Source organism: Agelaius tricolor, unplaced genomic scaffold (assembly GCF_023055355.1).
Source record: "Agelaius tricolor isolate 1412-34295 unplaced genomic scaffold, bAgeTri1.0.p SCAF_38, whole genome shotgun sequence".
NCBI lineage: Eukaryota > Metazoa > Chordata > Aves > Passeriformes > Icteridae > Agelaius > Agelaius tricolor.
Window position 1 is genome coordinate 3660169 of NW_027269298.1, and position 24734 is coordinate 3684902.

At 44.6% G+C, this 24734-nt stretch overlaps 1 protein-coding gene across 2 annotated transcripts in view; it reads left to right on the forward strand.

Moving 5' to 3' along the window:
* The window catches only part of LOC139603275 (LIM/homeobox protein Lhx3), a 32481-nt gene that overhangs the window by 4064 nt on the left and 3683 nt on the right, over positions 1-24734 (forward strand). The window contains exons 2-12 of one of the 2 annotated variants that reach the window (XM_071453944.1): positions 974-1074; positions 2263-2311; positions 3411-3516; positions 3721-3811; positions 5131-5276; positions 5799-5942; positions 7700-7829; positions 9698-9820; positions 10886-11036; positions 14495-14683; positions 16754-17148. In XM_071453944.1, coding sequence (XP_071310045.1) covers positions 974-1074; positions 2263-2311; positions 3411-3516; positions 3721-3811; positions 5131-5276; positions 5799-5942; positions 7700-7829; positions 9698-9820; positions 10886-11036; positions 14495-14683; positions 16754-17148 — 1625 coding nt within the window. Of the gene's footprint in view, positions 1-973; positions 1075-2262; positions 2312-3410; positions 3517-3720; positions 3812-5130; positions 5277-5798; positions 5943-7699; positions 7830-9697; positions 9821-10885; positions 11037-14494; positions 14684-16753; positions 17149-22696; positions 22767-24734 lie in introns of those variants that run through there. The other variant, XM_071453945.1, reaches the window with a different exon arrangement.

Genomic DNA, 24734 nt, shown 5'->3' on the forward strand with positions numbered 1-24734 from the left:
AAAAGCAGGTTTAATTTTAGTGCTTTTTAGATTTTATTGGGAATCGTGGGGGACCTTCAAATTCTGCCCACGGCTGGTTTGATTTAACTTTGCTTTCAAAAGCAGCTGTCTAAGGATTCTCTTGGAGTGGTTCTTCCTTAAAGTGATTGCTGCAGCAGAGGCTGGCTCAAAAAGATAAATTCCCAGCAAAAAGAGAAGGAAAAAGCTGTAAGTTAGTTGAAAGCTTTTATTGAAGTTATATAAGCATATTTATGGAAATCCTTGAACTCTCGTGGTTGTTGCTATAAAGTAAAGTCAGAGTGATGCTCAAACTCAACTATTGAACACTGCTTAAAACTCAGGTATTTTTGAGGGTATAACTAATGTATTTCTGAACAATACTGCCAGATAAATGCAGCTTTCAGCAGACACTACATGAGCTGGGATTGTGTGTAATTCTGAGACCTCTCAGAAAACTGTAAGTTGGAGAAAAAGCAGCTTGTTAAAAAAGCTCTAATACAAGTTGCATCAAATTTATGGGTTTGGAATTGACAGCCATGTGGATGAGCTACTGTTGGATGAATTTTATTCAGTTATATTCATTCTGCATGCTCTATTTTATGAGCACAGCTAATGGGAAAAGCTGAGGAATTCAATCCAGTTCCTTGCAAATGTTGGACTGGCCCTGATTTCATCTTCCTGGATTCACTCCTGGAGCTGCTGCATTGTGTGCTGGGATTCCTCTTGTTCAGGTGCATGGAAAGCACTGATGCAGCCAAGAAAAACAGGGAGGTTTTAGTTATTTTAAAAATCAGTAGATTGTATGACACTGGGGGATGGAAATGAATGGCGAATGAGAATCGACCCAGGGCTGGATTTTTATGCCACTGGAATCTCTGAGTCCTGTTGCTGGTTTCCATGGGAAGCAAGGTAATTCATCAGCTGGGATCCATGGTCACTCCTGCTGAAAATTGAAAGATATCTTTGTTTGCAGACTGGGAATCTGCAATTAGAGTTGGAGTGCTGGACTGTGGGGAAGAAGGGAACTATGAGACGTGCAAAGAATATGGGATTCACTATTACCCAACCCTCAGGGTAAGTGCAGAACATCCTGCCTTAGGCAAATTATGCATGTTTTCTAGTAATTAAACTGGGTAACTCATTGTTCTGTAGCTGGAGTTTTGCTTTGCTGAGAAAACTGCAGAGCTGATAAAAGATTAATTTGAGGGGGTTTTGCTGAATGCAAGAGCTGATGCAGCTCTTTTGAGCAGTAATTCAGTTCTGAATCTGAAAAATTCTTATTGAAAGAAGGTATGATTCTGTAAAGTATCATGTTATCACATGTATATAACCCCTAGTTTCAATAGATTTATTAGATAATAACCGTTTGTATAAATATTTTTCAAATTCAGCTGTTACAGGATTATTAATAATGTTTTTAGTTTTGGTGTGTGAAAATAAAGGGAACACATTGAAATTGCCTCATGAAAACAGCTTACTGCATGACCAATTAAAAATTTACTCTTGATAGATCCTTCACTGTTTTTGTGATTAGTTTAATCATATTTTTCATAATAAAATGCTTAAACTGCCTTTTAAAGAGGATGCCCACATTAGCCAAGAGTAACTGCCATTGTTCATTTTTATGCAGTTTTTACCTTCTCAGTCAGTCTGAATTAATCACATTATTAAGTATGAGCAGAATGTGGTGGATGGAGAGGGTTGAATAAACTGTTTGTGATGACAGGAGAGGGAACAGGAGACATTTCAGTGTAGGATTTGTGATCTTTTACCCTGATAGTAAAACCAATTTTTTTTTTCTTTTACTCTCCAAAGTTTTAGGTGTAAATTGTGATATCCTCTTTATTAAACCTGGAATCTTTTCCATTTTATTTTTTTGTAGCAGAAGGCAGCCAAGCTCCCTTAGATCTCCTGTTTAACCACTGGAGGGAGTTGGGAAAATGTGAACAGTGTTCCAAGTGCACACACACAGTTGGTAGCACAGATTTGGTGATCAGTTCATTTGTGTTTGGGTTAAAGTTTGCAGTGCAGGATCAACACACACCATTGAATTATGCATTAAGGGATTTTTCCTCTTGCTCTCAGGTAGGTGAGAAGCAGTTTTTTGGAACTCACAGGCTAAGAGGGAAAACTGTCTCCTGAGCAGATAAATAAAAATGTTTTGCAGTTAGAGCTGTAAAAGTAAAAACTCTTGAAAGCAGTTTTTATTCCTAAACTGGGCTTTTTTGTCTGATACAGTGACTTTTCTTTTCTCCCACACAGTACTTCAAAGCATTTACAAAGCAATTCACAACTGGAGAAAATTACCACGGTAAGAACATTTTACTGTGAGAAATTCCCAGAGCAGTTTTCCTGTCAGCCAGGGCTGTGTCACACAACAACCAAAATCCTGTCAGTTCCTTTGGGCAGGGATGGAGTGGACACTAAATAGCTCTTTAAGACAGAATATTTCAAGTACTCTATGAAGTGTTAATCAGAATTTTTAGGCAGGCAAAATATTTCTCCAAGAAATTTAGAAATCACATTTCTTTTTTTTTTTTTTTTTAATATAGCTCTTAATTTCCACAAATGGCTTGTTAATTTTTCTAATCCCTTTTTTCCCCACCACGCTCCTCATCAGCACGAGATCCAATTTGCTCAATCCTGACTTTTGATCCCTCAGCCATTTTCCAGGCATCCTGAGCTGCACTGGGAGAGCCCCTATTCAGATGGTGGCTCCCTGAAAATAGGCTTAGCCCAGGGTTTGTCAGGATCACAGCTTGAGGTGGTTTGTCTGGGACAAAAGTAATGTTGTCCCTTTCCATGGATGAACATTTAAAAGGCCAGAGGTCAGAGGAGAGACCACCTGCACCATTAACCCTTCCTGTACAAGGGAACCTTGGTTTTACCTCTTGGGCATTTGAAGTATTTTCTGCTTTTTAATGTAGTTCTTTTAAAGCAAATAAAATATTCTCACACTTCAGTTATTTCCTCCTCTTGTCCCGTGGTTTTGTGGCCTCTCCAATGGTAGGAATGATACACTTTGGCAGATTTTAATTTGTGGTTATTATCCTGCTGAAGTTGCCCACAGCAACTACTGTGTAAATGTTCACATTGAGAATCAAGCACTGTTTGAAGAGAAAATCAGCAAGGCAGGCAGATGGATACATTTGGAAAAGTCTTGAGGTTTTATTAATTTTAAGGTGGGATGACAGCTTTTAAATATGATCCCACAGCAACATTAAAATTAAATCCTACAACCAAATCCTTTCCTTCAGCCAAACAGTATGCTGAGTTTTAAATCTGAATTTAAAGAAAAAACCTGACCCAGAAAAGCATGAGAACCCACATGCATAGCAAACCTTCATGGGAGTCATTTTTTCCCAGTTTTCTGAAGGGTTGTGTGGGTTTTTGGGACCTGTTCTCAGCAGGAGCAGATCGAGAGCTGCAGACGCTGCGGCAGATGATGATTGACTTCCTGCAGAACCACTCCCAGGAGCTGAGGCCTCCTGCTTGCCCACCACTGGATCCAGTGCTGTAAGTCCCTTGTTTTCAAATGTAGCTGCTCTCTGTTCACTCAGTCAATTAAATAAACTGTAGAAGATTAAAAATATTTTAAAAGTTGTTGTTTTGGTTTTTTTTTTTTAATACCAGTTGTGCTATGAGACTGTAAAAGGAAATTCCATGAGTAACAGTGGGTGTATTGCATTCTGTGCTAAATTGCTTTTCTTTTCCTCAAAGGTCCAGTGATCTCCCATCTCTTTTTGACAAGAGCAGCCACCACTACACAGCCATTGTGTTTGAGAGCAACAGCTCCTACGTGGGCCGAGAGGTAACGTGGGACCTGTGAGGGACACAGTGACTGTGGGTGGAGGTCACCATCAACCAGCTGCACTTGAGCAACAGCTCCCTGAATGCAGCACTAGAGCAGGGCACACCTGTTTGGGGATCATAAAACCCAGGGGTTTTATAGAGCTGGGGTGTTCAGTCACACAGAGGAACTTGCTTACAGGAGAGTGTGATGTCATGTTAACTTCTTCCATTCTTCTTTCAGTAGAAGGTTAATTTATCAGTTTCATTCTCAGCACAATTTTCTTTCAAGAATTTGAAAGATCACAACAAAAATATTGCCAGATTACATTATTGTTTTGTTACTACTAGAGAACCATTTTGAGTACTCATTCTTTTGGACAACTGTTTGTAATAATCTAAACTCTTTAGTTCCCTTTCTTCACATATAAATTTGGGGAAATTAAGATGGTAGCATAAAGCAGTTCAGAAACACAGAGGAAGTGGAAGTCTTTAGGTTTTGCTTCCCAATAAAATATTTGATTGGGCACCATTTCCCCACTTAATGAGCCTGTTGTTAGCTCAGACAACTGCTACTTTTCTCTTCCTGGTAAGCATAAGTGAAGAAAAACAATTGCATAATTACCCAAGCATAATCTGTGTGGAAACATCCAGTGTCTGCAAAATGTTTCTAATTAGATTTGATGCTGAGGTGGCCCAGTGTCATGAGTGGAGGAGGTTGTGCTGCCAAGAGTGGGAATCACTTTGGGACCAGGCTCATTCCAGGCATTTGTTCTCTGGGAGCTGCTGTGGTGCTGCAAGTGGGCATTACTGAAGAAGTGTGAAGGTTATGAAGTTCCTCAGCTTTTTATCACACTGTTTTTATTATCTACAGTTAGAGGGGAAGACAGAGTCGTTTGGTTAACACAAATTGGAGTCTGCTTGCAGGATAAAAAATGTTTGTTAGTGTTATGTAGTATTTGAGCTTTATAGTTTAGTGAAATAGAAAATGGCATTGTTTTCATGTTTACAACACAAGACAAAATGGACAAACCTTCCCATACTGCTGAAGAAAAGGAGGCCATGTGTCATCACTGATGGAAGGAAGGAGGAAAAGAACAGAACAGACCAAGAAAAAATAAAATTAAAAAAAGCAAAATAGGAGTAATAATTTCTAGAGAAGAGTAGATCTTCTTTAAGTGAAATTGTTCATGTGCACGGAGCAGCCACAGCTGCACTCCCTGCAAACAGCTTAATGATGCCCTTAAAGGATGATGCACTTCACCTGTTTATGTGTCTTGTCCTGCAAGATTGGATATTCCTTGAACAATGTATAATTCATGGCATCCTCTCATTCCCCAGGTCATCTTAGACTTGATCCAGTATGAAAACATCGTGGTGAGGAGAGCCCTGAATTTTGATAAACCTTTCCTGGAGAAGCTGGGGGTCACCTCAGTCCCCTCATGCTACCTGATACAGCCCAATGGCAGCCATGGATTAATTAGCAAGTAAGTAATTATCTGTCAGAAGGGGATGTTCACTTAACTTATGAAAATGTCAGGATTTGATGTCCTGACACCTCATCAATACATTGCACTGCCTGAACTTGTGTGTTCCCTATATTATCAATAAAAGACCTAATACTGCTTTATTACCACTGTTGCCTATTTATAGCTTCAATTTATTACTGTGATACTTCTGAAATGAAAAAAAATCTTTGGAATAAAAGTGGAAAAAATAAATGAAGCATCAAAATTCTTAAGAAAACCCATTTCTTGTGTAATGTGAGCTGACATTTGGATAAACATTATTTGTTCTTATTTCGAACAGAATTTCACACTCCTAATCCAAATGATTTGTTATTCGTAAATTGAACATTATTTCTTTTCATTTTGTATCAAAACAGGCCATGCTGCACTAGGACTGTAAAACATAAATCAAAGTGAATAGCTTATTTTATAAATGCAGTTATTAGCTTTGGGCATTCACTTAGTCTGAGATTAAAATTTTCTCTCTTTGTCCTTTTGCAGTTTGAAGCCTCTACGGTCTTTCTTTTCTTCATATTTAAAGTCACTGCCAGGTGTAAGGAAAAAACTCCTTTTGCCACTGCAGCTGCCTGCTCCAGAAAATAAAGAGGAGAGCACAGAAATCAAGGTGTGGAAAGAGTTTGATAAGTAAGTGATGCCCTTGATTTTTATAAATTTGGTTATTAAAAATTACCTGCAGCTTTTTCCTGCCATATGGGAAGCTGTGCTGTAATTTATTATAAAATCCTAGAGCAATTCCATATTTTACTTCTTTTCACTCCATTCAGTTCAATTGTGAGCAACTTTTCAAACAATTCACAGGTGACATTACTGAGGTATTTTGGTTTTAGCAGCAAATGTCTGCACTGCTCTGGAAGGAATGTTTTTACCAGAAGTGTTGTGAAATATTCAATTGCCTTGAAAATGCCAAGGACTTATCACCCACTACCTGAAAGAAGTGAACAGTTGTCCCTGAAAAAATTCAAATGGTAAAATGCCAAGCTGTAACATTCCTGTAGGAGATTCTCTGTGTGTGCAATAGTGAAACAGTGCCACTGGAAAGGGCTTGTCAAATGCAAGTACAATAGAAAATGCTAAAGTCACTGTAAAAGATGTTTATCACCCCAAATCCCCTGAGGTTTATCTTCACCCTCTTTCCCTCTTTGAGAGAAGGATGCAAAGCCTGTGCAGAGAGATAATCCCTCAGCATCTTTAGATGGAAAAGATGTGGGGCTGAGTGCTTTAATATAATACTTATTTTCCTTTCATGGACACTATTCGTGTCATCTTCTTTCAGTGACTATTATAAAATACTTTATATGGAACATTCAGTTAGCAAAACAACTTAGTTAAATTGAGCTGCTTTCCAGCAAGGCAAAATCTTTTTGACATGAATCTCCACTCCAAGTATCTTCTAAATAGGATCCTTTTGGAGAGCCTCCTGCATTCATGTGGATGTCTCTTTATTTAAGAAACTTGAAGCAGAATTTTGCTGGGTTTTTTAACTTAAGTGAGTACTTTATTAATTAAGGAGATAAATTCAGAATAAGTCTGTGGCTTAAATTAAATTATAGATGTAGTATATATGATTATAGATGATTCTGTCTTTTAATATGTTCTTTCCTGCATGTTATTTAGGAGGTGGGAGCAGCCAGTTTTTTCAATGTTTCTTTTTTAATTCTGTTATTTTAGCAACAGCAGTGCTGCTGAGCTCCTCAAGAAGTGTGAGCTCTCTGAACTTCTGTTTGTTCAGTTCCTTTGCTCTGTCTCAAACTGCCTGAAAAGCTTTGAAAGCTGGGGCTGTGTGCCTGCTGCATTTGTACTTTGTAAACCAGGTTTAGTTATGAAGGTATTTGGTTGTGAGAAGGACCTTGGGAAATGTTTTATTTGGTTTATATGGTTTACTTGCACCTATCAGAACTCTTGTCTTTAGAGCTGCTGTGTTTTAACTGGGAGGTAAAAGACCTGCAGTAAAACTGCTGCATTTGGGAGAGGATTTCTAATTGAGTCCTTCCCAACACTGACATTTCCAGTCTTGTTTGCACCCCTGCCCTGTGTGGGTTCCCCTGTTGTTCAGGGCATGTCCTGTTTCTGTTTGTGGTCAGCCCAGTAGAGAAGCTGTAATTTCCTTACACCAGGGCTGTAATTTCATTTCAAGGTAAAGCTGACTGGGAAGCAAAAAGTTCAGTCAAATCTAAAAAAAAACTTTCTCAAGTGTGGTTGTGCCTCAATTTTCCAAACTCTGCTTGTTCCTCTGAGGGCTTTAATGACACTTCCTGTCATCAATTTACCTGGTGAGTGGTGAGGGAAGGGGTGCAGGAGGCTGCCAGAGCCTGCAGGATTATTTTGATTTTTATTTATTTATTTATTTTTATTATTAAGAGGATTATTGATGTGTGTCCCAGGTCCAGGCTCTACATGGCTGACCTTGAGTCAGGATTGCATTTCCTGCTCCGGGTGGAGCTGGCCACGCACAAGGCACTCGAGGGAGCTGAGCTAAAAACCTTCAAGGACTTTGTCACCATCTCTGCCAAGGTAGGCACTTCTGGGCTCTGATTATTTGTGAAGATGAAGTGACTCCAGCAGAAAATTTATTGTGGGGCATAAGTCTCTCAAAATGTCTTGCTCAGTGTTGGAGTGTGTGCATCCTCAGTAGCTTCAAATGCAGTCTGGTGGGTTTATTTAAAGACTATTTTTGAGGTATTGTTTGCTGTTCTGACATACTTACAGGGTTAAAATGCAATTTAATTTCACCTTAGGGGGCTCAAAATTAAATAAAGCTTAAGTAGTCTGCAGCATATTGAACAAACACTGTAAATATAGTCCATTTATCAGATTTTCAGGATAAGTGGCTATTGTTGCTCAGTGGGATTAAACCAACCTTTGTTTTTCATTCTTGACTTTTGAATTTCATTAATGCATACTTGGCAAATGCTGTTCTATTTAGAGATGTTAGTAGCTTCTATCTGGATTTTGAATATAATTGAGGTACTGATTTTGATTAAATAGGTATTCAAAAATAACTGAGCTATTGAATATAATTGAGTATTTAAAATTAAAAATGCTTATGTGTTACATTTGCATAAAAAGAAATTACATAAAACATAATGCGATATGACTTGAAAAAAACTTAAAATCATTCTGCTTTACAATGCCAGCTTCCTGAAATGACCAATATATCTTTATTTTTACTCCCTGTGCAGCTAACACTATGTTTTATTTTTAACAAGTGAATCAATAACTCTTAAGGGAATAATAAGTCCTATGTGAACCACTTCCAAATATCTGGGTTTATCTGAAAATCAGACAGACAGTTCCTTACCCAGCCAGCTCCCCCCTGCAGCCATCAGAGGTCAGAAATCTGCAGCTGGCCTCATTTCTTTAAGAAAGTGTGGTGGTAATCTTTCCATCATATTATCCCCTCTGCTCTTCCCCATGGCCAGCTAATGCCATTTGGTTCCCTGGCTGTTGTGATGAATGGGGAATGTTCTCTTTTAGGTGCCTGCTCATCTCCCCCTGCCCTGTCCCACCAGGGGTTGCTATCCTGTATTTGCTCTTTTTTATTTTTTTTTGCCATGTAACACTTTCCTCGTTTCTCTTGTTCATATTTTCAGGTGTTTCTGTTAGGATTTTTTTTAATATTCTTCTCCTGTTTATAGTGATGGTCAATCCAAAGGCACAGGAATCTCTGATTCCCTGCTTGGGGAGTTTTTATGACTGAAATTCTGCTCCCTCTGGAAGGGTCCTAAAGAATGGCAGATACTTGACTTAATTTTGTAATAATTCCAACCCTCATTAGAGCAAAATATCCTTTCTGTTGTAAAATAATGGCCTTACCACTGATTTACAGGTCCTCACACTCCTCTGCCAGGCTGTGGCTCTCTAAGTTCTGAGTTAAGGAAGTCCCTGATTCCTTAGGATCACTTTGGAAATCACTGTTACACATGAAATGAAAATGTTCTTCTGGATAACAACTCCCAAACTCACAGAAATCTTACTAAAAATAACTAATTTTGTGATTGATCTTCGAAAAATTAGGATTTCAGCCTCTCTGTGTCACTGAGGTGTCTTACTCTGTTTTGAGCAACATTCAGAACTGAATTACCTTAATGTGAAATCCTAGATAACGTCAAGTTGTTCTGTAGCATTCCTGCCTGCTAAGAATTCTAAAATTTTAAAAATTTTTAACATTTTGCACAAAAAAACTTGCTGAATTTTGTGAGCAAAAGCTTGTGTGCGATGGCTTTTTACTGCGAGCAGAACAAGTAATTAATTTGCTCATCAGAAAACGAAATGAAGCATTTCACAGACAACAAAAACACTTGGATAAAACCAAAAGCTCTTTGCTAATGAGATTTGTGCTTGAAAATGTTTTCTTCTTTGTTTTTATTTATTTTTCCCAGCTTTTTCCTGGCCGTCAGCCTGTGGTGAAGTTGTTAGAGACCTTGCAGGAGTGGCTGGTGAGCCTTCCATTAGACAAAATCCCTTATGATGCTATCCTGGATCTGGTCAACAACAAAATGCGGGTAAGCTCTTCCCAGTCCCAGCATCAAACAGGGCATTAGGAAAGGATGAGATTCTGTATCAAAGACATCATTTACTGCTGCTCCCCCACTCATAATGGAGTTATAAGAAGGTTAAAATGAATATAAAGTGAAATCATTAACAGGAAAAAAAAAAAAAAAAAAACAACCCACATCCGCACAAAGAAATTGAAATGAGAGAATTGAAATGTCCAATCCTGGCTGGGTTTTATAATGAGCGAGCAATACTTGTTCCCTAATGTCATCCCCAGGGATGCAAGATTCCCAGAGGATATTTCTGACTTTGCTGTGCCTGCTGTCAGCAGGATTCTCTTGAAGGTCAGAGTTTAAGTGATGGGAAATTTACCCACTGAAATGTGCATTATTCCTGAAGAGTTTCCCCACATGCTCTCCAATTTCCCTGCTGGAATTCCATCCCACTTTTGCAAAGCCCTTCACAGGGTTGTCTTTGCACAGAACTTCACAATGTCTTCCCTATTTCTGTCTGAAATTTGAAAGCCTCCTGTGTGTTTTAGGAAGAGGAGAGAAAAGTCTCAGAAATTAAAATGTTGTGCTACATTTCAGGTGCAATGAATAAGGAGTGGGTTTGTTCCAAGAAGAAATAATATGGAATTTTACAGCCAGTGAACGATTTACACTGTAAATCATGTAAACTTTGTGAACTAAGAGGGAATTTTGGATGTGCCCAGGGGAGCTCTGGCAGTGTTGTGGAATATTTTCATGTGTTGTGTTCTCAAAAAAAAATAATCTTCACAGGTTGAACTACTTTGTGTGCTCTGTCAGGCTGATTTTAGTAGGTTTGATGTCAATGACTGAACAATTTGTATCTTGCCCAAAAGGGATGAGTTTTATGATGATGCTTCAGAGTATCTGAGACATGAGGATTTCTGTTTGCCTGAAGCATGAACTGATTATCAAGTGCAGAAAGTAATTTATTGTTCTTTACCCTGGATCACCTCAATTCCATGTGGGACCAGCAGTGCTGCCACACTCAGTGGTACATTTAGGCCCCTAAATAAATCAATAAATCTCCTTTATTTTTTGCAGATTTCTGGGATATTTCTGCCCAGGAAAGTGCAGTGGGTTGGCTGCCAGGGCAGCAGACCAGAGCTCAGGGGCTACAGCTGCTCCCTCTGGAAGCTGTTCCACACCCTCACTGTTCAGGCTGCACTGAGACCAAAAGCTTTGCTAAACACAGGTGAGCAGCAAACATTTTTTGGTGTGTAAATCCTCAAGGAATCAGTTTGTGGAGGAGAGTGGCTGCAGGGCTGCACCAGCAGGGGTCAGAGCTTGGCTGCAGCAGGAAGCTTTGGAAATGTGCTAAATCAAGTGTGTGGCCCTAAAGCTGGGAGTAATAAAGCAGAAAAAGGGAAAAAAAAAAAAGAAGAAAAAGAGAATTTCAAACAAAGAAATGTTGAGCTCCCTGAAAAGGGATGAAAATTATTCAGGTTACCTGAGGTTGCACTGAGAATGAAATTTGAGGAAAATGATGTTTTACCATCCAGTTTAGTAGCTATAAAAGATGTACAGCCATTAGCTGATCCTTCTGTAATGTTATTTCTTAAATTATTTCTTAAATGCTGCATGTTACAACTTTTTGGTTTATTTTTTTTTCCAGCTGAATGTACCTGTCATTAATCCCTGCAGTGATTTACTACTTTGCCAGCACTCTGTAAAATTGCTCATTTTTAGACTTGCAGCATCTTGTGAGGCTGAGTGTTAATATTCTGCTGATGGTTCCTGTTTAAGAAACATGCTGGTTATAAAATCTATTCTCCTCACCCAATGAAAATAGAATCACTAATTCTAAAAGTTTGATTTTTATTATTGCCAGGACAGTGCTTTGTTCGGTTACAATTCTATTTAGTTTTCCTTTAAATCCTTTTAAATGTCTTTTCCAAGGAATATGAGAATTCTACATGGACATCATAAAACTCAGAATTTTTCAATTTACCAGCTGTTGATTGTATGTTAAAAAGGATTTTGTTATTTCACATTATAGATCCATACATTTGTCCAGCACTATTTGCATCAGAGTGAAAATCCTTCAAATCTGAATAATTCTCCTGCAGAACAGGCATTTTTTGATAGCAAATCATTCTGTTGTTGATTTTTCTGATCATTCTGGTTTTGTTTATTTTTCATGGGGCAGGAGATTGAATTTCTTCCATTTAGTGCAGTGAGCTTGAGAGGTTTGTGCTGGATGATTTTGAGCTGTTCAGCAGGATCCTGCATAACTTAAATTTCCCCTTTTTTAGTCCCAAAGTGTTCTGATTAAATCTATTAATCCTTAATACTTAACAACACAAAATTGCCCCTCAAATTGTGTGTTTCAGGCACGAGCCTGAAGTTAAAAATACATTGCAGGACCTGAGAACTCTTTGGCACAGTTAACCCTGGCTGTAAATCGGGCAGATATGTGATGATCACTTCTTATGGTGAAAGAATTGGGTCAGTCTGAGACTGTGGGATTATGTCTTGGGAGGTTTTCCTCTCCTTATTGCTTGTTTAAATCCCATCTACTAAAAAGCATGATGTACTCCCTAATCCTTCCCACCACAGGTAGGGTTTTATGCTTCTTGTCCACTTTAAAGATTAGGGTTACCCTGAATTGCAGTAGTTTGGGAGGAAAGAGAAAAGGAGGATTACACAATGATACATGGCAGATGTTAATAGAAGATTCATCTGGGGGCTGATAAAAGAAAAACAACCAAAATGAGCCATTTTGCAATTGTTTGCTTTCTGAAGCAGATGGATTTCTCCTGGTCGTCCCCTCTGCTCGAGGGCCTGGCACTCTGGGTGAACTCCTCTGGCTTTCTTGATAAAATTCTTTTATTTGGTTCTGTTTGATACATTTTAATAATACTGAGTGGGGAAATCTGAACCTGCAGTGGGAGAAGCAGGAGGGATCCAAAGGGACTCAGGACAGAGCTGCTCACAGCCAGGAATGTGTAAAATCATTGTAGAAATCATTTCCTGAGCTCACTTCATTGCAAGAAATGTGGTTTTAGGTAACAGGATGTCTTGGTGTGAATAAGACAGGCTTGTGGATTTTATAATAAATGATCTGGCATTTTTAAATCTAGTGCTAAATTTGACACATTTCCCCACAAAATTAATTTTCAAGGGTGTACCATTGCACAGGAGAACAGATGAAATTAAATTTGTGGATGAATCTCTTGTTTCTCCACAAAGAGATAATTTTCTGGTTGTGTTTATTGTTTTTCCTAAATATATATTTCAATATAAATGGTAAAACTGTTCTGCCTGAAATTTGTTTTAACTTCCAAAATAATTTTCCAGCCTTTCTTTTAATGCAGTAATTTAATCTGCTTTAATCTCATAGCTTTTATTTATACATGTCTGTTCAATCACAGATATTGAATGGCTGAGGAGAAATCAGGGGGTTTTTTTTAGGATTTCTTTAAAGACTTCTTTTTGCTGCTGTGTTTAAGAATATCCTGTTGTTGTTGTAAATAAAGGTGTTGATGACAATCTTTATATATTCCCCATATCTGTAACAGATGAGTGCTCTTATAGTTTGAGCAGGTTTTGTTGATTTTTTTTTCCCCAAGAAAACAAAGCAATAGTAAATTACTCGTGGTGCTCAGCAGCAGGAATCTGTAATTTGATCAATCTGCACCATAAAATGTGTTTAATTTGACAAGTGTGTGCTCGTGGTAACACACAGGACATTTTTAAATACATTTTGACATAATTTACTGGGTCAATTAAGCATGAATCAGGAATTCTGTGTGACAGAGATGAAACCATTAGGATTTCAACAAATTATATCAGGTTTTCAAGGCTCTTAGGGATGTGAGGAGCTGCCTGCTGACACAAGAAAGGCCACAAAGTTCTCAGCCTGTGCAGGCCTCATCTTCCTGCTGAATTCATGATTCTTTTGCATTGTCTTTAGTGTGAAAGTGTAAATGTTATAAAAATCACGTGTTTGTGTTTATTTTAGGAGGAATTCCTGATTTATTCTCCCAAGTGTTGCTCAGCAGCTGCTCTGTGCATTCAGAGCCTGCCAAAAAAGCCATGGAATTAATAATTCTAATGAGATTGTGGAGCTCTCTAATTCCTCAAATGAGGAGTAACAAACAGCCCTCACAGGCACCTTGTGCAGGACTCACAGAGGGGCTTGGACTCTTGATTTTTCAGTAGCAAAGTCACCATAACTTCAGTGCCTGGCCATGAATATAGAGGTGAATGCATAATATAAACATTTATATTAAATTTACACATTGGGCAAGAGCTTGGGGAAAGTCTCCAATTCCACAGGAGTTGTGACATACAGAAAGTGGGAATTTTGCATATTTTAGCAATTTCACAATGTTCTCTGATAAAAATGTCTGGTTTTCATTAACTAAGGTTGGTTTTTCCCTGAAATTTTAAGATACTCTGCAAGGAGAAATTCCTCTGTAGAGACCACTTGACTTTTATTTGGTTGTGGTGTTCAGGGTAGCTTTGAGCTCAGTTGTACAGACTGAATGTGTGTAGGTGTTGGTACAAACAGCCACTTTAAATTGCAAAAGTGATTTATTTCAGCTCAGGTGTCAATTCTATGGAATAAGAATGGAGCAAATTTTCCTTTCCATCTCTCCCCCCTTCGCTTCCCTGCTGCTGGAGCTGTGTCTGTCCCTTGTCTTGCAGGCCTTGAGGACAACCCCCAAATTGTGCTGCAGGTGATGAGGAGATACATCCAGCACTTCTTTGGGTGCAGGGCTTGTGCTCAGCACTTTGAGGAGATGGCCAGAGAATCCATGGATTCTGTGAAAAGCTTGGAGCAGGCTGTTCTGTGGCTCTGGGAGAAGCACAACGTGGTCAACAGCAGGCTGGCAGGTAGGGGAGGGAATGAAAACCATCATTCTCAGAGCTGGTTTCTTCTGAGATTCCACCTGTTCCTTGGTGAGGCTCTTTCCAAATCAAAGGAGCAATTCAGCTGCTTAGCAGGGGATAAAAAAAAATAATTGCATTTCTTTCTGTACCAGTTTAGGGTTAAAAGCAGCCTTTGTTTTGGCTTGGGAAATGATGGCAATTGAAGAAGAGGCTTCCTCAGGATAAAAGAGCCTCAACTCTTGGCAGATCAGCAGCTGAATAAAATAAAATTACTGTATAAAGGAAACCTGTGCCCCCTCCAGATCCCTGTGTTTTCACTTGAAAGTGCTGTTAAAATACTGGTTGTGTTTAATCCATTCTGTTATGGAGGTATCAAGTAACTAAAGCACTAAAGAAAATTGGTTTCTCTTTGCACTAAATCCCTGTCTGCTGTTATGGATCTGGGTAATGCAGCATTAGTTACAATTTCAATATGCTACATTGTGTTCATATTATACTCCTGCTGCATTCCCAAGATTTATGAAGAATTAAATACTGTTGTGAGTACAAACAGTTTGCCTCCTTTCTCTGAGGAGAAAAAAGGTAAATAATAAGAGATTAAATAAAAGCATCCTCTAATTTTGGTTCCTATAACAGGCAACTCCTGTGGACTTGGGGTTGCCAAGTGGTGGAGCAATGCACTTATTTAGAACATTAAGGTATTGGAAAACTCACATGGATATTGATTTAGGTGATGCAGCAGCCAGCTAAAATACCCTTTTAGTAAGAACTATAAACACACTGGAATAAATAATAATGTTAAATTATGCTTTTTCAGTTTGCTAAAATTTCTCTGTGGGACAGTGATGTATTTTCACCCTTAAAAGCTGCATCTGTATTTGTGGTGCTGAGTGAGAAATGATGTTTGGTCAATGAAAGCACCTTGGGGTGGGGGTCAGGAGGTGCCTGGGTATGGCTCTGCCCTATTGAATTATTCCCTGTTCCTTTGGAATGCACAGGATTTACAGCATTTCCCTCTTTGGCAGGAAAACACAAAGCACAGGGAGCTTTCTGTTTGTAACCTTGCTGTAACACATTTTGTTTCTGCATTTTTTATTGAAACAAATTGATTGCTGAGTGATCTTTAGGATAAAAAAGCCAATTTGCTCTTTTGCTCATAAATATCAAGGAGACACATATTTTAAATGTCTTTTGAATCCCTATTTTACCCAAAATCATGGGGAAGTTTCCTGCTTTTAAAAAGAATAAAAAAAACAAAATGAGAATAAAATGCAAAATTATTATTTCTAAAATATTTTAAGTGCTAGTGTAGTAATCAGGTTAATAAATCAGGGGTTTTACCAGGTGGAGATTTTGTTTCTAAAAATTCTCTCCATTCACATTTTAAAATATTGGTTTTTAGAGCAAAGTGTGAGACCAGCTGCAGTGTTCAGCTCAGAAACGTGGCCAGAGCTGTGAGCATCTGAAATGTTAAAATCAGCTCTAATTCAAGACAGTGTTACATATGTAAAGACTTGGTTTTTAGCTGAAAAATACATCTTAAACATGAACATGGCTATAAAATCCTGATGTTTGTTCTGGTAATGATGCAGAGCTGTGGAAAAGCAAGCTTGCCATGGAATGGTTCACAACACAGAAACAGGAAAATATCTGAGTGTCTGGCCTTGGAGCTGCTCTTGCAAACCAGGCAGAAAACAGGGATTAAGGAGTGAAAAGAGCAGTTTGTTTTGCACCATAATTCAGGTTAACCCTGCAGGGCCCAGACTGTTGAGTGTTCCTGCCTTCTAAAAGCAGCAATTGCAGGATTTGGGCTTGGGATTGAAATGCTGCAGCTTTTACTGTGAGAAAAGGGAAATAATTGTGAGTCAGTGTTTGTATTTTGAAACGTTTGGGGTCATAATTGATGAGGAAAGTTCCAAATTTGTGATTGTCTTTGTTTAATTCAGTTATTGTGCTGTGGCTTTTCATGCCAGCCTCACTGGAAGTGGAAAGCACTCCCTGGGCTGATGGTGCAGCTTTCCCTCTTCATCCCTCCTGACTTCTTTCCATTTCTCTTTTTCTCCTCCCAATTAGGTGATTTGACTGAAGATCCAAAATTCCCCAAAGTTCAGTGGCCAACTCCAGACATTTGTCCTGCATGTCATGAAGAAGTCAAAGGGCTGCACAGCTGGAATGAAGAGCAAGTCCTGCAATTCCTCAAGTCCCACTACAGCAGTGAAAATATTCTCTATCAATACACCCAGAGCCAGGCTGACCCCAGTGACAACGAGCAGGGAGACACGAGGGAGGTGAAAGACAAAACCCTGCAGAAGAACTCGGGGGGAAATGCAGAAAACCAGCTCCAGGAGCAGGAGAAGCCAGGAGCTCCCGGCTCCAGGGGCTTGGAGAAGCCAGTGGGGAATCCTGGAGCTGTCCAAGGTAGCGGCAAAGGCGCAGCTGCATCCGTGAGCCTCAAAGGGACCAGGCAGGCTGTGTCCTTCCTGGGGATTGGATTTTCCAACCTAGACATGAGTCTGTGTGTCATCCTCTATGTGGCATCATCCTTGTTTTTGATGATCATGTACTTTTTTTTCCGGGTGAGGTCCAAGCGCTGGAAAGTGAAGTCTCACCGCTCCTCGGTGTAGGAGCTCTCGCTGTTTGTGGCTGTTGGGTCCCAGACACAGCTTTAATATTAATGATCAGGGATTTTATATGCAGTATTCCTTGGGTCACACCCCTTTCTTCCTGAGGCATTTCCCAGGTGTTCAGCTGAACGGGTGGAGCTGGCCTTGAGATCCCCAGGCTTTGCCCAAGGCCACGTCAATGTCCTCACACAGGAGCGTTGCATTTGGCAGTTAAGGTTTTCCATGACTTCCCACCAACATCCTTTACTCATTTCCAGGGTAAACATTGCATTATGCAATCCACTGTGCCTGCTGGAGAAGGAAATTGGATATTGTTTTGTGTATTTTCAAGTCAGGTGGTTTTTTTTTAAATTCATCCAGAGCTGATTTCACCTCCTGAGTGCTGAGCAGTTCCTCTGAATGGTACCGTGGCTGCCTCACTGGGAGAAACAGGAATTCTGATGACTTTTTTCAGGAAACAAGAGTTCTCTTCTGATTAATTCAATTCTAAAGCTCTGTGACTTTCTGAAATATTACTTATATATTTAAAGTAGGAAGCGTTTCATGTTCAAATCATTCATCCATTCTCTGGTGCATTCCAGCCAAGGATATGTGTGTGCCATCCCTAGGATGACAGTTTTGGGGCACAATTAGCAGCCTGATTCTGATTGCTAAGTAATTATGGTGTTTTCCAGGTGGAAACCAATCCTGATGAACTCTAGGAAAGGAAAACAATGTTTTTAGAGAAGGACAGCAAGGTTTGTGTTACTGTGGCAGAACAGATTGGAAAATCTACAAGTACTGAGTTTCTTCTGATGAAATTCTCCATCACAAGAGAGCAATTAACACTTCCCTTGGTATTTCCACCCAGAACCGCCCTGTTCTGGGGTGTCCAGTTTCCTGTAGAGCTCAGTGTGGGGTACTTGGAGCAGCAGTGAGAAGAAACCATGAAAATATTAAAAAATCATCCTTGGGAGTAGGAGTTGCTGTGATCCTGGCTGGGGGGGATAATTCACGTCCTGGATAGTGAAGTTTATAATCCTATCCAATGTAATTGAGCATGTTCTAGTTATCCATTACCTAATCTTTAGTTAATCCTAATAGGTTTTGGCCTCAATGTTTTCTCGTGGCAGTGAGTTCTCCAGATTAATTATGTTATATAAAAAGGCTTTTCCTTTCAATTCTACATTTGCAACTTTTAATTTAATTGAATGTTTGTTGGCTCCTCTGTTACACGAGAAGGAATAAGGAGTCCCTGGCAATTCCCTGCATTTACACCATTGCTGTGTCCTCCTCTGATTTCCCTCAGAACCCCCAGCATAGAAAGTTTGAAGCCTGGCAACAAAAAAAAAGCACAGAAACTTCACAGGGTTATTTTTTCATTGTCAAACATTGGCTGTTCACAGAACTGAGTATTTCTGACTCAATGTCTCTGCAGCATCCAGTTGGAATGACAGAGCTGAGCTGCAAAGATTCACTGTCCCTTGCAGCTGAAGTTTATCACAGTAACACCCATGCAGAGGAGCAGCTTTCTGGGGCTGCTGTGAGCAGAGGAAGAAATCTCAGTTCCCATGGCCCTGTCAGTGCTGCAGAGGGGCTGGGTCCGTGTCCTCGAGGACCCTCAGAATTCCAGAGTTCTGGCAGAAGGAACCATCCCAGGTCTTTCCTCTTCAGGAATTTATGACTCCCATCCTTAGAGCAGCTGGGCTTGGCTATTCAAGCACCCAGTGAGCACCAGGGTGGTGGTGAGCCCGTGGGGAAGGGGCTCCAGGCTCATCAGGGCCCTTTGCTTTGGGCTGGAACCCAGTGAGAGATCCCAGGGCGAGGCTCATTCAGAGGAAAAGCTGGAGATTGCACACTGACTTTGGAAAATCAGGAAACTTTGGGGTGCTCTCAGCCCACCAGCAAGGACCCTGAGCTTGAAAAGAAAACCCAAACACCAGGAAAACCTAACCCAGCACAGCAATGTTGGATCTGGAAAACTGAGCTAGTTAATAATTCCTGCTGTCAGTGTTGCACATTCTCAAGTTGAAATTCAGTCATTGGGTGTGTAGAATTCCAGCAAATAATACACAGACCTGGTTTCACCAGCTTTGACTCATTCTGCTCATTTTTGTCTGCACATGGAAGCAAAAGGCCTTGGGGGTTTGTAGGGATGATTTTGCCATTAAAAAACAGCAAATGTGGGTTTGGAATAAAGTTTGGGGGGAATAAAGTTGAACTTCCACATTGCTGTGACCCTGCTGCAAACACAACAAAATGAATCAATACTCAAACTTCAGTGGCTTTTTTTGTCTCTTCAGAGTATGAAAGTCTGAAATTAATGAAATTAAGATATTGCTTGTCCATGTTGGTCCTCCAGCTCTTGCCAGTGAATCAGCCAAGGCCTTCACTTCAATGTCCTCATCTGGGAAGGTTTTCTTGACTTTGAATTCACTTGAGTAAATTTTGGGTTTGTTTTCTGTCTTTCTAATAGCAAATTTTACCATTTTATGTCTCTGTACCAATACAGTGTGCACTGGGGGATGGGGGATGTTGCCAGGAAAGTGTTTCTGGTTTAAAAATTGCCTCCAAGCCCCACATCCTCAACCTTGGAGGCTGCATTTGTGTGGTGTGTTGTCCACAGAGGTTCCTGCAATGCCACTTCCCTGTGGGAATCGTGCTGTGCTGGGGCAGTCCCTTGGCCCTTTGTAATTCATGGAGCTTTCTTTGCTCTCAGGATGTTTTCAAATAGGAAATATTAAAATAAAAGGAGTAGAATGTGCCAGGAGAGACGACAGCTGCAAATGCTAAAGAAACCTGATGAAGTGATTGGTGAGAATTCCTAATTTTCTGTTTCCAGTAGTGCATCCACCCTGCTGTTCTGCACAGAACTGGGTGGGAACAAAGGTCCCAGGTGTGGTGTTGCACATGAGGTGTTGAAAATAGTGACAATACCATGTCAGTAATTTAAATGTTCTATTTATTTGAAGTCAATAACTTGACATTTCCAAGTCTGTTCTGATTGGGTTGGATTTTTACTGTCTCATTCCTCTCTTGGAAGGAAAAGTGACTGTTTTGTACTAAATTGTAAATTAATGTGCTTGTTTAAAATAAACTGCAAACATTTGGGCAAAGTGGATGCGTTTGGACTTTTTATCTGTGTTTGCAAATTGTTTTGAGCTGAACTCTATTGCCAGGACAGCTCATGAACATGTCCTTGATAAACCAGATCCATCCTCTTGGGGAGATGTATTTTTAAGCCCAGACTTCTCAGGAGTTGCTAAGGAATCTGAACGAGGGAAGAGAAAATAAACCAGGAAGAAACAAATGCTTGAGTGGGTTGGTTTTTATTAATGGTTGTTTTTTTAATTAATGGCAGAAGCCCAAATGAGGAAGGCCATGGGAAGGTCTGGTGCCTGCTGGCCCCAGGGCACAGGAGGGTGTGCAGGGGGATCAGCACAAGGGCTTCTGTGGGGTCCTGGATGTCACAGCGTGAGAGACCACAGGGCTGGCAAGGGCCTCTGATGGTCCTGAGTGGGGCACAGCTCCTGATCCCTGTCCTGGGTGGGACACAGCCCCTGATCCCTGTCCTGGGTGGGTCACAGCCCCTGCCCTCTGTCCTGAGTGGGACACAGCCCCTGATCTCTGTCTGGGTGGGTCACAGCCCCTGATCTCTGTCCTGAGTGGGACACAGCCCCTGCCCTCTGTCCTGGGTGGGACACAGCCCCTGATCTCTGTCCTGGGTGGGACACAGCCCCTGATCTCTGTCCTGGGTGGGACACAGCCCCTGATCTCTGTCCTGGGTGGGTCACAGACCCTGATCTCTGTCCTGGGTGGGTCACAGACCCTGATCTCTGTCCTGGTGGGTCACAGCCCCTGATCTCTGTCCTGGTGGGTCACAGCCCCTGCCCTCGCTCCTGCCCAGCCACAGCTGCCCCACCCCTGTGCCTGGGGGAACTGGTACCACCCCACACAGGTTTGCTAAAAGTGCTTCCTTAGAGGCTCAGACTAAAAATCCACTTAAAAACCGAGTTTAAAAGGGACGGTGTGGGCCATCACTGTCCCCAGAGATGTTCCTGGCCCTGGGGAGGGCCAGGTGCTGGTGCCACCCGGTGTCACTGCTCATGGTACCGGTCCCACTCGGGCAGGACCTGGACCCCAACTCCCACCTGGCCGTTTCTGGGTGCTTTATTTGGGGACGCCAGTCCTGGTCCCCAGAGTGTCCCCCTGCATTTCCCAGCCTCACAGGCTGAGCTGTCCCGCAGAGTGGAGCCTGTCCCCGGCCAGATGAACCATCCCGGGGGACAGCCCCGAGCCGGCCCCGGCCCCGCAGGACCCAGAGGAGGGGAGGGTGGTCGGGGCTGGGTGCCTCGGGGTTCGGAGCTCGCTGGGGGCTCCACGGCCGCCCCCAGGAGCGGGCGAAAGTCCCGGTGCCGCCGTCGGCAGGAGCATATGTGAGTTTGGAGGCTCCCGCCCCTAAGCTGCTTTTATTAATTTGTAATCCCCTGCGAGCAGGAGGTAAAGGGATTCGGGGGATTAACGGGCTCACAGTAACAACCACAATTATCAGCTCCGGCTGCCTGCGGCAAGCGGTGCACACGGGCACGGGGCTCTGCCCGGACAAACACGGCCCCGCGCCCCCGGGAGCGCAGCGAGAGCTCCGCACACGCGGGAACGCGACAGAAACTGGGACAGAGCCCAGGCACAGGCTACGGGCACACGCACCCCACACATCGCACCCCACACATCGCACCCCACACCTGCGGGCACGGTCAGACCCCGGCCTGGCCCCCCGCGCTCCCGCACAGCCCCGGGACCGCCGCGCTCACAAAAACCCCGCCCGGCCCCGCGTGTTCCGCACACACAGCTCCGTCCGTGTCCGCCCCGTCTTCAATTAGCGCAATTAACCTCCTGCAGCCGCCGCTGGCCGCGGGTCAGGCACCCGCTACCTCTCGGCGTTCGTTAATTAATTAGCGGCGGGGAAAAAGCCCTCCCGCTGCCCAAGGGCGGCGTCGGGGGAGCCCCGCACCGCGGGGACAAACGAAATCTGGGCTCGGGGGCGGCCGGCGGGGCCCGGGAGGAGGCTCCCCCCGACGGCGGCTCCCCCGACCCCCTTCGCGGGACCGCCGGGGGATTCGCGGGGACCCCGGGGCCGCTTTGCGCCCGAGGGCGGCGGCTGCAGCCGGAGCCCACGCGTCGGGCGCGGCCACGCGTGGGACGGTGGGGACAGCGCTCCCTCGGCCGCTTTTGTGATGCTAAAGAGGCCGGCGCTGAACCGCGGCCCAGCTGCGGCCCGGTGCCGCCCCCGGCCCGCCCCCCGCGCCCCCCCGCTCCGCCCAGCCCCGCGCCGCTCCCTGCGCGCCCCTCCGCGCCGCTCCGCCACTCCTCCGCAGCCACCCGCGCACTTCGGACGGCGCCCACGGAGGCCGCGATGCTGCTGGAGCGGGTCCGCGCCGGTTCGGAGAAGGCAGCGGAGCTCTGCCCCTTCCCGCGGAGCCCAGGTGAGGGGGAGGCGCGCACATCTCCGCGTCCCCCCGCGGAGGCAGCGGCGGCTGCTCTGGGCCCGGCCGTGCTCCGTCTGTGTCCCGGGGGCACCGTCGGGGCCGCGCTCGGGGCTGGCTGTGGGGAAGGGCGGCCCGACGGCATCGGGGAATCCGTCCCGCCCGTCCCGCGCTCTCTCTCGCTCCCTCCTGCCTCGTCCCCGGTATCAGAGCCCCTCTCGCTGCCGGCCCCGCGGCTGCTCCAGGTTCCCGTCGATCCCGGGGAAAAGCGGCGCTCACGGGAGCCCTGCCCGGCCCGGCGGAGCGGCGGCTCCTGCCCCGGGGTCCCACCGCTCCCCGCTCAACGAGGACAGGGACGAGACGGGGACTTCCCGCTGCCCGACGGTTCCCCCCGACTGCGGGGAGCCCCCGCGCCCCCCTGCCCGGCTCCCACGCGGCTTTTTTCTCTGCTTTTGAAAAACTCCGTTAATTCTTCTTTTAAACGTTTTTTCGTCCCGTTGAACGAACGGGGCCAGCCCTGGCGGGGCGGGGAGAACCGGGCTGCGCTCCCCCGGCGCGGCCGGGGCTCCGGGGCTCAACGGGGGAGCCCGAGCCGGGTTCGGGACAGCGGGTCCGGTCCCAGAGCAGGACTGTCCCGGTTCTTGCCAACATCGAAAGCTGTCGATGGGTCTTAGAAAAAAAAGAATCAACGACGAACCGGGGTGGGGGCCCCGCCGGTGAGTGGGGACGGAGGTGCCACCGTGAGCGGGACCGACCGCAGTCGCCGTGAACGGGCCGGTGCCCCCGGTCCTACCCCGGTTCGCCTTTCCGTGGCTGTCCCCGTGGGCTCTCCGCGGCAGCTGCGCCTCTGACCCGGCAACCGGGAGCTGCTCGAGCTCCCCAGGGGCGGAGGCGATACAGCCTAAATCGAGCCTCGGTAGAACGAAGGACGCGCAAACTCCGTTTTCCCGCAGGACACGGCGCTCGTTCACGGCCCCGCGCTCCTGGGCTCCGTCGGGGCCCGGGGAGGCGGCGGGGAGGGCTCGGCGGGGCTTACCGTGGCCGAGGGCCGGTCCCGGGGGATTCGCGCCGCCGGGGGGGCCGAACCGTGGGGTGCTTTGCCCGGACCGGGGGCAAATCCCGGGGTTCGCGGCTCACAACGAGCTCGGGGCAGCGGCCGGCGCTGCCTCCCCCGGCCGGCCCCGTCGGGGTTCGTTTCCGGTGCCCCGGAGCCGCGTCCCTCTCGCCGGGCGCAGCCGGGAAGGGGCGGCGGGAGGGGATGCGCGGCCGGCCCCGGGGGCGGGGGGGATTAAATACAGCGCGCCGCGATGCCCTCCCTGCCCGGCGCTTCAGACCGGCACCGGCGGCAAGGGCCGGCGTCTAAAAATAACCCGCTTTAGCGAATTAAATCCCCGGCGGCGCGGGGCTGGCAGCGCCCGGAGCGGGGCACGGCAGCCGCTGATTTGGGGGGGCCCGGCGGGGGGAGAGCGGCGGTTCCGTGCCCGGCCCGGCGGCCGGGCTGGGGCCGGCGGCAGCTGCGCCCCGCGGAAGATGCGCCAGAGCCCGCGGCCCGCCTGAGGGAGCGGAGCTGCCGCGGCCCGCGGATCGCCATGCAGCGTAAGAGCCGCGGACCGGGCTGTGCCGGGACATTGCCGGGCTGTGCCGTGCTACCGTGCCCGGACATTGCCGGGCTGTGCCGTGCCCGCTGCCGGGGCTCCGTCCTGGCCGGGGCCGCTGCCGCTGTTGGGGTTGTTTGTTTGGACGCGGTGAATTGTTAAGGATAACGATTATCACCTCCACCTCTTACCCCTGTGCACGGCGATCCAGCTCCTATATCTACATAGAATTATCTTTACATAGAAATACTCTCGTGTCCGTACCCATCTGTTCCTGTACAGCCGTGTCATACATCTCTCTGCCTCTATTTATGCCGATATATCTGTATTTATGTACCTCATATCCATATTTTCACCTACTTATCTCTATCTA